General features: G+C 44.9%; 1 protein-coding gene across 5 annotated transcripts in view; it reads left to right on the top strand.

Annotated features, from left to right (window-relative positions):
• The window catches only part of LOC123755802 (uncharacterized), an 81,859-nt gene that overhangs the window by 34,335 nt on the left and 33,855 nt on the right, over positions 1 to 13,669 (top strand). For all 5 annotated transcript variants that reach the window (XM_045738623.2, XM_045738624.2, XM_045738625.2 and 2 more), the window contains exons 3-5: positions 8,897 to 9,023; positions 11,156 to 11,236; positions 11,523 to 11,675. In XM_045738623.2, the coding sequence (XP_045594579.2) occupies positions 8,897 to 9,023; positions 11,156 to 11,236; positions 11,523 to 11,675 (361 nt within the window). The remainder of the gene's footprint in view (positions 1 to 8,896; positions 9,024 to 11,155; positions 11,237 to 11,522; positions 11,676 to 13,669) is intronic.

Consider the following 13,669-nt stretch of genomic DNA (forward strand, 5'->3'; position numbering starts at 1 on the left):
CATAACTGGCCGACCCCTCACAGTGTTCAAGAGAGAACTATCAACATCAGAGGCCCGAGACTGTTCAACACGCTTCCACTACACATAAGGGGCATAACTGGCCGACCCCTCACAGTGTTCAAGAGAGAACTATCAACATCAGAGGCCCGAGACTGTTCAACACGCTTCCACTACACATAAGGGGCATAACTGGCCGACCCCTCACAGTGTTCAAGAGAGAACTATCAACACCAGAGGCCCGAGACTGTTCAACACGCTTCCACTACACATAAGGGGCATAACTGGCCGACCCCTCACAGTGTTCAAGAGAGAACTATCAACATCAGAGGCCCGAGACTGTTCAACACGCTTCCACTACACATAAGGGGCATAACTGGCCGACCCCTCACAGTGCTCAAGAGAGAACTATCAACACCAGAGGCCCGAGACTGTTCAACACGCTTCCACTACACATAAGGGACATAACTGGCCGACCCCTCACAGTGTTCAAGAGAGAACTATCAACATCAGAGGCCCGAGACTGTTCAACACGCTTCCACTACACATAAGGGGCATAACTGGCCGACCCCTCACAGTGTTCAAGAGAGAACTATCAACACCAGAGGCCCGAGACTGTTCAACACACTTCCACTACACATAAGGGACATAACTGGCCGACCCCTCACAGTGTTCAAGAGAGAACTATCAACATCAGAGGCCCGAGACTGTTCAACACGCTTCCACTACACATAAGAGGCATAACTGGCCGACCCCTCACAGTGTTCAAGAGAGAACTATCAACATCAGAGGCCCGAGACTGTTCAACACGCTTCCACTACACATAAGGGACATAACTGGCCGACCCCTCACAGTGTTCAAGAGAGAACTATCAACATCAGAGGCCCGAGACTGTTCAACACGCTTCCACTACACATAAGGGACATAACTGGCCGACCCCTCACAGTGCTCAAGAGAGAACTATCAACATCAGAGGCCCGAGACTGTTCAACACGCTTCCACTACACATAAGGGACATAACTGGCCGACCCCTCACAGTGTTCAAGAGAGAACTATCAACATCAGAGGCCCGAGACTGTTCAACACGCTTCCACTACACATAAGGGACATAACTGGCCGACCCCTCACAGTGTTCAAGAGAGAACTATCAACATCAGAGGCCCGAGACTGTTCAACACGCTTCCACTACACACAAGGGGCATAACTGGCCGACCCCTCACAGTGTTCAAGAGAGAACTATCAACATCAGAGGCCCGAGACTGTTCAACACGCTTCCACTACACATAAGGGACATAACTGGCCGACCCCTCACAGTGTTCAAGAGAGAACTATCAACATCAGAGGCCCGAGACTGTTCAACACGCTTCCACTACACATAAGGGACATAACTGGCCGACCCCTCACAGTGTTCAAGAGAGAACTATCAACATCAGAGGCCCGAGACTGTTCAACACGCTTCCACTACACATAAGGGGCATAACTGGCCGACCCCTCACAGTGTTCAAGAGAGAACTATCAACATCAGAGGCCCGAGACTGTTCAACACACTTCCACTACACATAAGGGACATAACTGGCCGACCCCTCACAGTGTTCAAGAGAGAACTATCAACATCAGAGGCCCGAGACTGTTCAACACGCTTCCACTACACATAAGGGACATAACTGGCCGACCCCTCACAGTGTTCAAGAGAGAACTATCAACATCAGAGGCCCGAGACTGTTCAACACGCTTCCACTACACATAAGGGGCATAACTGGTCGACCCCCTCACAGTGTTCAAGAGAGAACTATCAACATCAGAGGCCCGAGACTGTTCAACACGCTTCCACTACACATAAGGGACATAACTGGCCGACCCCTCACAGTGTTCAAGAGAGAACTATCAACATCAGAGGCCCGAGACTGTTCAACACGCTTCCACTACACATAAGGGACATAACTGGCCGACCCCTCACAGTGTTCAAGAGAGAACTATCAACATCAGAGGCCCGAGACTGTTCAACACGCTTCCACTACACATAAGGGACATAACTGGCCGACCCCTCACAGTGTTCAAGAGAGAACTATCAACATCAGAGGCCCGAGACTGTTCAACACGCTTCCACTACACATAAGGGACATAACTGGCCGACCCCTCACAGTGTTCAAGAGAGAACTATCAACATCAGAGGCCCGAGACTGTTCAACACGCTTCCACTACACATAAGGGACATAACTGGCCGACCCCTCACAGTGTTCAAGAGAGAACTATCAACATCAGAGGCCCGAGACTGTTCAACACGCTTCCACTACACATAAGGGACATAACTGGCCGACCCCTCACAGTGTTCAAGAGAGAACTATCAACATCAGAGGCCCGAGACTGTTCAACACGCTTCCACTACACATAAGGGACATAACTGGCCGACCCCTCACAGTGTTCAAGAGAGAACTATCAACATCAGAGGCCCGAGACTGTTCAACACGCTTCCACTACACATAAGGGACATAACTGGCCGACCCCTCACAGTGTTCAAGAGAGAACTATCAACATCAGAGGCCCGAGACTGTTCAACACGCTTCCACTACACATAAGGGACATAACTGGCCGACCCCTCACAGTGTTCAAGAGAGAACTATCAACATCAGAGGCCCGAGACTGTTCAACACGCTTCCACTACACATAAGGGACATAACTGGCCGACCCCTCACAGTGTTCAAGAGAGAACTATCAACATCAGAGGCCCGAGACTGTTCAACACGCTTCCACTACACATAAGGGACATAACTGGCCGACCCCTCACAGTGTTCAAGAGAGAACTATCAACACCAGAGGCCCGAGACTGTTCAACACGCTTCCACTACACATAAGGGACATAACTGGCCGACCCCTCACAGTGTTCAAGAGAGAACTATCAACATCAGAGGCCCGAGACTGTTCAACACGCTTCCACTACACATAAGGGACATAACTGGCCGACCCCTCACAGTGTTCAAGAGAGAACTATCAACATCAGAGGCCCGAGACTGTTCAACACGCTTCCACTACACATAAGGGACATAACTGGCCGACCCCTCACAGTGTTCAAGAGAGAACTATCAACATCAGAGGCCCGAGACTGTTCAACACGCTTCCACTACACATAAGGGACATAACTGGCCGACCCCTCACAGTGTTCAAGAGAGAACTATCAACATCAGAGGCCCGAGACTGTTCAACACGCTTCCACTACACATAAGGGACATAACTGGCCGACCCCTCACAGTGTTCAAGAGAAAACTATCAACATCAGAGGCCCGAGACTGTTCAACACGCTTCCACTACACATAAGGGACATAACTGGTCGACCCCTCACAGTGTTCAAGAGAGAACTATCAACATCAGAGGCCCGAGACTGTTCAACACGCTTCCACTACACATAAGGGACATAACTGGCCGACCCCTCACAGTGTTCAAGAGAGAACTATCAACATCAGAGGCCCGAGACTGTTCAACACGCTTCCACTACACATAAGGGACATAACTAGCCGACCCCTCACAGTGTTCAAGAGAGAACTATCAACACCAGAGGCCCGAGACTGTTCAACACGCTTCCACTACACATAAGGGACATAACTGGCCGACCCCTCACAGTGTTCAAGAGAGAACTATCAACATCAGAGGCCCGAGACTGTTCAACACGCTTCCACTACACATAAGGGACATAACTAGCCGACCCCTCACAGTGTTCAAGAGAGAACTATCAACACCAGAGGCCCGAGACTGTTCAACACGCTTCCACTACACATAAGGGACATAACTGGTCGACCCCTCACAGTGTTCAAGAGAGAACTATCAACACCAGAGGCCCGAGACTGTTCAACACGCTTCCACTACACATAAGGGGCATAACTGGCCGACCCCTCACAGTGTTCAAGAGAGAACTATCAACATCAGAGGCCCGAGACTGTTCAACACGCTTCCACTACACATAAGGGACATAACTGGCCGACCCCTCACAGTGTTCAAGAGAGAACTATCAACATCAGAGGCCCGAGACTGTTCAACACACTTCCACTACACATAAGGGACATAACTGGCCGACCCCTCACAGTGTTCAAGAGAGAACTATCAACACCAGAGGCCCGAGACTGTTCAACACGCTTCCACTACACATAAGGGACATAACTGGTCGACCCCTCACAGTGTTCAAGAGAGAACTATCAACACCAGAGGCCCGAGACTGTTCAACACGCTTCCACTACACATAAGGGACATAACTGGCCGACCCCTCACAGTGTTCAAGAGAGAACTATCAACACCAGAGGCCCGAGACTGTTCAACACGCTTCCACTACACATAAGGGACATAACTGGTCGACCCCTCACAGTGTTCAAGAGAGAACTATCAACACCAGAGGCCCGAGACTGTTCAACACGCTTCCACTACACATAAGGGGCATAACTGGCCGACCCCTCACAGTGTTCAAGAGAGAACTATCAACATCAGAGGCCCGAGACTGTTCAACACGCTTCCACTACACATAAGGGACATAACTGGCCGACCCCTCACAGTGTTCAAGAGAGAACTATCAACATCAGAGGCCCGAGACTGTTCAACACGCTTCCACTACACATAAGGGACATAACTGGCCGACCCCTCACAGTGTTCAAGAGAGAACTATCAACATCAGAGGCCCGAGACTGTTCAACACGCTTCCACTACACATAAGGGACATAACTGGCCGACCCCTCACAGTGTTCAAGAGAGAACTATCAACATCAGAGGCCCGAGACTGTTCAACACGCTTCCACTACACATAAGGGACATAACTGGCCGACCCCTCGCAGTGTTCAAGAGAGAACTATCAACATCAGAGGCCCGAGACTGTTCAACACGCTTCCACTACACATAAGGGGCATAACTGGCCGACCCCTCACAGTGTTCAAGAGAGAACTATCAACATCAGAGGCCCGAGACTGTTCAACACGCTTCCACTACACATAAGGGGCATAACTGGCCGACCCCTCACAGTGTTCAAGAGAGAACTATCAACATCAGAGGCCCGAGACTGTTCAACACGCTTCCACTACACATAAGGGACATAACTGGCCGACCCCTCACAGTGTTCAAGAGAGAACTATCAACATCAGAGGCCCGAGACTGTTCAACACGCTTCCACTACACATAAGGGACATAACTGGCCGACCCCTCGCAGTGTTCAAGAGAGAACTATCAACATCAGAGGCCCGAGACTGTTCAACACGCTTCCACTACACATAAGGGGCATAACTGGCCGACCCCTCACAGTGTTCAAGAGAGAACTATCAACATCAGAGGCCCGAGACTGTTCAACACGCTTCCACTACACATAAGGGGCATAACTGGCCGACCCCTCACAGTGTTCAAGAGAGAACTATCAACATCAGAGGCCCGAGACTGTTCAACACGCTTCCACTACACATAAGGGACATAACTGGCCGACCCCTCACAGTGTTCAAGAGAGAACTATCAACATCAGAGGCCCGAGACTGTTCAACACGCTTCCACTACACATAAGGGACATAACTGGCCGACCCCTCACAGTGTTCAAGAGAGAACTATCAACATCAGAGGCCCGAGACTGTTCAACACGCTTCCACTACACATAAGGGACATAACTGGCCGACCCCTCACAGTGTTCAAGAGAGAACTATCAACATCAGAGGCCCGAGACTGTTCAACACGCTTCCACTACACATAAGGGACATAACTGGTCGACCCCTCACAGTGTTCAAGAGAGAACTATCAACATCAGAGGCCCGAGACTGTTCAACACGCTTCCACTACACATAAGGGACATAACTGGCCGACCCCTCACAGTGTTCAAGAGAGAACTATCAACATCAGAGGCCCGAGACTGTTCAACACGCTTCCACTACACATAAGGGACATAACTGGCCGACCCCTCACAGTGTTCAAGAGAGAACTATCAACATCAGAGGCCCGAGACTGTTCAACACGCTTCCACTACACATAAGGGACATAACTGGCCGACCCCTCACAGTGTTCAAGAGAGAACTATCAACATCAGAGGCCCGAGACTGTTCAACACGCTTCCACTACACATAAGGGACATAACTGGCCGACCCCTCACAGTGTTCAAGAGAGAACTATCAACATCAGAGGCCCGAGACTGTTCAACACGCTTCCACTACACACAAGGGACATAACTGGCCGACCCCTCACAGTGTTCAAGAGAGAACTATCAACATCAGAGGCCCGAGACTGTTCAACACGCTTCCACTACACATAAGGGACATAACTGGCCGACCCCTCACAGTGTTCAAGAGAGAACTATCAACATCAGAGGCCCGAGACTGTTCAACACGCTTCCACTACACATAAGGGACATAACTGGCCGACCCCTCACAGTGTTCAAGAGAGAACTGGATAAGCACCTCCAAAGGATACCTGATCAACCAGGCTGTGACTCATACGTCAGGCTGCGAGCAGCCGCGTCCAACAGCCTGGTTGATCAGTCCGGCAACCAGGAGGCCTGGTCGACGACCGGGCCGCGGGGACGCTGAGCACCGGAAGCACCTCAAGGTAAGGTTAAAAATTACAAATGCAGATGTACCTAAATGTGTTAATAATAATAATAATAATAATAATAATAATAATAATAATAATAATAATAATAATAATAATAATAATAATAATAATAATAAAGTCTATTGTAGGAAAATTGCTCGAAATGATCCCAAAATTTTGCTTACACCTTGAAAAATATACAATAAGATTCACAACAAAAGTTTTACTAAGGTCAATCATGTTTAACAAATTTACTCTCATTCTTTTCCAGTATATTTCAAGCAATAGATAATGGGAGGGATTACGACACATTATAATTTGGCTTTAACAAGGCCTTTTAATTGATGCTGTACCTTACGAGAGACTAATTAAGAGGTTGAAAGGCCTATGATATTGGGGGGCTTATTTTAGTTGATTACAGCTTGGTTATTTCTTGGCCAAGAATAAGAAACCTTCCTTTTAAAGAGAGAGATTCGAGCGTAAGACATTAATGAATGTGTTTGGGTGGATATAACAGAAACTGCTCTGTGTGGAGTCAATAGGCCTTATGCATCTCACTTTATTCTTATGTTCTCAGTTGCGAATTTCTGTGGTACTTTCAAGAATACATGCACCATGCAAGGCTTCACTATCACGTGAGTGTCTGGAGGCTTCCTTGCCACACACGAGCTAATTAACTGTAACTTGGTGACTTTCGAGTGTATGGTGAAACTGTGGCGAAAACCATGTTCTGTAAGCATAGTGTATAATATAAACTGTGTATATGAAACATGTATATGTATATATATATATATATATATATATATATATATATATATATATATATATATATATATATATATATATATATATATATATATATATATATATATATATATACATATAAACAAGTTGTATCAATAAGGTGTTATTGATACCGGTTGTATGTGGACCCAAAAATTTGAATGAAGTCATTAAAGTTAGAAATTGTTGCCAACTTCTCCCATTTGATAAATTGTACAAACAAACATTTCAACTCGCGAGAAAATTTCTGAAATACAATATTTTTAAGTGATGAATTAACATGTGGCCAACTTTATATCCCCTTTGCACCTTGGTGTAATATATCTCCATAATCAAATCTCTTCACATAATCCACAAAACATTTACATTGTACACACAACCCTAGAAACCATTATAAATTATTTTGCTACGAGCTTATTAAGTGCATGGAAATACATTGTAATTATTGATTTGTCACCAGGTACGTGACCTATGCATTGCCACCCACTGGATGAGTGTGGGGCGAATAATACAGCCTAGCCTCCTAAAATGAAAATACTGTACTTATAGTAATGATGCGGTCGAAAGTACATACATGTAGTGATGGAACACCAGAAAATAGACTTTTGTATTACTGAATTTGGACAAACCGGAAAAGTTTTTGTATTATGCTGCTAATGAAACCAAACCTAACCATCCTAGGCCTAATACACACTATCTGTGGCCTAATACAGTACATATATGTGCTGTATTAGGCCTAGGAATATTTAAGTTTGGTTTTTAGCTTTATTTTTCCGGACTCTATAAAACAAACAGTACAAAACGTGGCTTACTGGAGCTCCATTACTATACTGTATTGGTACGATCGACCACAGTTTTAAAGAACTATCATTTCTGGAGGATGGATTGCATAATATGCAAGTCAATTTGTTCAACTATAGCTCAGCGCAAATAGAAACTTCTTAGTTTGAACACGTGGTTCAGGTCTTGAACTCATTTTTTGTTATACACATTACACTACGTTATCGAGATTTATTTGGGGGGTCAGTTTTCGAGCCCATTATGTGCATCTGCAACCTTTTCTACTGCCACCCACTGGATAGCAGCATAATAATGAACTTAACTAGAATAAAAAGTGTGGATCTGGAGAGTTGTCATAGTGGCGAGGACAAGTGAGCCGGCACACTATATAAATTTCACTTACACCAACCTCTTTGCACAACCTGCACACAAACACACATTTTTGTCATATGCCATCCAGGACTGGGTTTAAACCAAACACACACCGAAACTACAACATTGGTACAACGTTCGAACAAGTTTTAACACCTAACCAGTTATAACAACCAATATAGCAAGTTGTAACAACGTTCTAATACGTCATAAACACGTTAAGCGAAGATGTAGCAACTTTATTACACTTTGTAACAAGTGGAAAATAGAGACAGTTTCGGTTTGTGTTTCCAGGGTTTAGAGCAAACACCCACGTAGCCATCCATGTAGCCAAACCGCCCTGCACCGCCAACATTCACCTATAGTAAAACAACCCGACCTCCCCACATGCACAGTTCTAACTAGGCTCCTTATACCCACCTGCCCACAGGCCGTGCTGGTGCGACGACGCGTGTCAGGTCTATGGAGACTGCTGCAGAGACAAGGCTGAGGCTGACTGGGGCGACGGTCATGACGAGAACAATGGCCACTACAGCTGCTTGGCAATAAGTACCACGGTCAGTGTATCCTCGAGACATTGGTCAAAACACTCATTACTTAGCAGACAAAGTGGGGGGGGGGGTAGAAGTAGCCTAAGCTACTCTATCCCTTTGAGATGTATTTTTTTTTTGTCTCAATAAAATTACTTGAACTTGAACTTGAACACATTATAACTTGGCGAAAACTATATTAGTAACAGTCTCTCTCTGGTTGTAACTGTCAGTTGAGGTACACGCTTCGTATACTAAAGACGTTTGTTCGTTGCTAACGTTGAAGGCATTGGCTAAATTTATCAAATTTAGAGAAAGAATGTAATTTGCTAACAATGAAATATTTATCATTACTGCTAATGAAGAACTACCAAGTAAATTTGTGATACAGTTACAGGGGGAATAGTTTAATATTAATAATACTGTAGTTAATGTTACAGATGTCTATAGATGTATGATACAGGCAGTAGCCTGCTACACATTACATTTGGCTGTGATTTTGTGTAATATCATCCTTCATATGGACACGAACATACGTGATAGATGTCTCTCATTTTTTATATTTTTTACATTCAATTACATAGTGATATTGGGTATGTGAGCATTTTGCTGCTGAAGTGTACATTGGTCAGATCCATTGGCATGTTATTCCTAAGCGGTAAGTAAGCATTGCTTACCTCATAAAAATTATTTCCTTCCAAATTAAAATATCATTGTTTAGTTAACATTATTTAATTTAATTGTATAAAAATATCTTTTTTTTGTCTCAGATTTTTAAGTAGCATTTGCCGCTTGAAAATGCCCCTCAAATACGCAACATTCCATTTGCAGTAACTTCCGCCCTTTTCCAGAATAAAAGATAAACCACTGCAGTAACGACGTGTTACTCCCTCCCCCCCCTTTTACTAAAATCCACGTAAATAAGGATCAATCTAATATGTTGTGGAAAGTAAGCAAGTAATTATCAAAAGAAGGCACCAAGCCGGGAAGGCTATGTAGCACTATGTTGCGGAAAGCAATCTGATACTGAAATGTACTTCAGTTCAAGTTCAAGTTCAAGAATGTTTATTGAGATAAGCAAGAAATACATCTCAAAGGGATAGAGTAGCTTAGGCTATTTCTACCCCCCTAGTCCTTCAGTTATATTTGTTACTACCACTGAGTATAATTAATTTTGCTAGAAATTTAGACAACGTTAAGCACAGCATTCTCCCGGGTCCTCTCCTACTGGGGTCGGTATCTGTAGTAGCATTTATCAGTTCATTCAATTCACTTAAATTCATATTCGTAAGTAATAATTATCTGTCCTGTCAGTTTCACAGTTTAGTAGACTATTCGACTCATTGCCATAGTACTTGAATGACATTAACATTTTGGAATATAATAAATTAGCAATGTATAATCATTTCTCTAATATGTTGACCAAACTTAATGACCAAAGATGAATTTTCTCTAATATGTTAAATTTTGTTTTGAGAAATTTAGCCAGTATGCGAGGCTATACTGTTGTCGATACACTATTTAAGACATTCCGTAGACCTTAAATGGTGATGTCACGCTTCACGCATTATTACTCACAAACTGAAAATGCAGTTTCAATGTGCGAAAAGTTTACTTTTGGTAATGTCTTCTGTTTTCAAGTGATAAAAATCTTACGGATATAAAGATGTGTCAAATATACAGAATTATTGCATGATCGGGGCAAGCAAGAATTTCACAGAAAACTTAATTATTGATAATTTTTCTCTTAAGTCCTTATCCATAATTCCAAAATCCTTATCTTGATCCCTTCCAAGTGCTACACAAGTCTTAATGTCTTGTGTTTTCCCTGATAATTCCCTCCCAAGTCAAGAATAACTCCGTTAAATTATGTTTAAAATGGTAAGTGAACATATAAATTACATTGGTAACAAAATTATTTTAAGTAAATGTGTTATTAATTCTCATATATCAACTTCATCAAAGATCATAGTACTGTAGTTTCATTTGCTCATGCTAGCCTTTCCACGGCACGCCACCGGTCACTATGTAAATAATTACATAATTATTCCCCGTGATATTAACATAATTGCTGCATAGTCAACATATTTTCATAAATTCCACACCGTGACTTTCTAGCACTCGAAAAAGTAAAAATTTTTGTGTGTATTGACCCCCAGGGGATGACTGGACTAATGATGATGGATTCTTGTCCACCTGAGTACGCAAACCAGCCAGTCGAACTGCTCTGTACCCGAAAGGTAAGTAGCTCTTCTTGATAATAGTTGCAGTTTGCATGAAGAGTTTGTCCTCCCGATGACTGCACCAGTACAGATGTTGGTAGAGGCGTTTATGTTGAGGATGATAAGAGTTTCAAAAGTGCTTCTTGCATTGTGGTGTAGATAGAGGAGCGGCGACTAAAACAGAGGTGTATGTTAGAGGGAGACTTGCCACAAGTCTCTATCATTTATTCCAGGCGTTTGTCAGAAGTACATTCACTACAGCCTACTTTACTCTTTCCTCTCTTCCTACTGCTGGCTAGTACAGGTGCCCCCAGAGTCCTACAGCTATGTTCTAGACATGCCTGTCACCTCCCGCCTCACCAACACCACCTATGTCAACTACCATTGCGCCATCTGCAACAACGATGCTGAAGACCTCCACACCTGGAATGTAACCATCAAGTGCAACACTAAACAGGTAAACGTAATAATTACTTCACTTTTTCTTATATATTATATACACACAGTTTAATATAGTTCATTTATTATGCACCCCATACCCATCTTGTGGGCGGTAGTGGAAAGGGTTACAGAGGCACATAATGGGCTCAGGGACTGAACCCCACAATTCATTTAGCTAAGCAATTTACAATCTTGATGAGCTAGTTACAAAATTCAATATAAGTCGTCACATCAACAATGGGTTCGAGATCGACCTCAAGTACAGGTTCTAAATTAAGCAACTGACATATGTGGAGAGCTAGTGTCAAAATTTATATGTTTGTCCTGCACACCGCCCCCCATCCAGTGGGCGGCGGTGGATAGGTAGTAACTAAGTGATTATATACACACACATATGTTTTTTTGTTAATTTGCGGTGTTATCTGCTCTCATGTGGTATGATTGATTATTATTTCGTGTCTAACAGCGAAGTTGATGTCGGAAAGCGAGGGAACAGCTCAGAAAGACACTAAAGTATATTTCATAATTTTCGTAACTTTTTTGTTTCTTAATTATACTTGTTAACATGGGGGGGGGGGAAGGAGGTTCTCTTCGTGCTAGTATTTCTTAGATGGTGTGGTATAGTCTCTATATGTAGTACAGGTGTTGTGGTTGGCTTCGGTGGTGGTACAGGTGTTGTGGTTGGCTTCGGTGGTGGTACAGGTGTTGTGGTTGGCTTCGGTGGTGGTACAGGTGTTGTGGTTGGCTTTGGTGGTGGTACAGGTGTTGTGGCTGGCTTCGGTGGTGGTACAGGTGTTGTGGTTGGCTTTGGTGGTGGTACAGGTGTTGTGGCTGGCTTCGGTGGTGGTACAGGTGTTGTGGTTGGCTTCGGTGGTGGTACAGGTGTTGTGGTTGGCTTTGGTGGTGGTACAGGTTTTGTGGTTGGCTTTGGTGGTGGTACAGGTGTTGTGGCTGGCTTCGGTGGTGGTACAGGTGTTGTGGTTGGCTTCGGTGGTGGTACAGGTGTTGTGGTTGGCTTTGGTGGTGGTACAGGTGTTGTGGTTGGCTTTGGTGGTGGTACAGGTGTTGTGGCTGGCTTCGGTGGTGGTACAGGTGTTGTGGTTGGCTTCGGTGGTGGTACAGGTGTTGTGGTTGGCTTCGGTGGTGGTACAGGTGTTGTGGTTGGCTTTGGTGGTGGTACAGGTGTTGTGGTTGGCTTTGGTGGTGGTACAGGTGTTGTGGCTGGCTTCGGTGGTGGTACAGGTGTTGTGGTTGGCTTTGGTGGTGGTACAGGTGTTGTGGCTGGCTTCGGTGGTGGTACAGGTGTTGTGGTTGGCTTCGGATGTGGTTCAGGTGTTGTGGTTGGCTTCGGTGGTGGTACAGATGTTGTGGTTGGCTTCGGTGGTGGTAAATGTGTTGTGGTTGGCTTCGGATGTGGTTCAGGTGTTGTGGTTGGCTTCGGTGGTGGTACAGATGTTGTGGTTGGCTTCGGTGGTGGTAAATGTGTTGTGGTTGGCTTCGGATGTGGTTCAGGTGTTGTGGTTGGCTTCGGATGTGGTTCAGGTGTTGTGGTTGGCTTCGGTGGTGGTGCAGGTGTTGGGATTGGCTTCGGTGGTGGTGCAGGTGTTGGGGTTGGCTTCGGTGGTGGTGCAGGTGTTGGGGTTGGCTTCGGTGGTGGTGCTGGGGTTGTGGTTGGCTTCGGTGGTGGTGCTGGGGTTGTGGTTGGCTTCGGTGGTGGTACAGAAGTTGTGGGCTCCGAAGGTGGTACGTGTACTGTGGTGGGCCTGACTCGGCAATACAGGTGTTGTAGTGGACTTCAGGATTGATATCTGGGTTGACTGGCCTCTGGGTCTCTTCCTCTCCTGTACTCTTTCAGGCAGGTATGACGAAGGGGATTATAGATACACACCTGACATACGTTTTGTTACAGCTGGAAATCAACTTCATATTTGTGTATATCTACATGTGTATATGATGCTTGCGTGAAGTTGGATGTATATATGACTCGAGCAAAGATTGTAGACGACCTTT

Source organism: Procambarus clarkii, chromosome 43, assembly GCF_040958095.1.
Source record: "Procambarus clarkii isolate CNS0578487 chromosome 43, FALCON_Pclarkii_2.0, whole genome shotgun sequence".
NCBI lineage: Eukaryota > Metazoa > Arthropoda > Malacostraca > Decapoda > Cambaridae > Procambarus > Procambarus clarkii.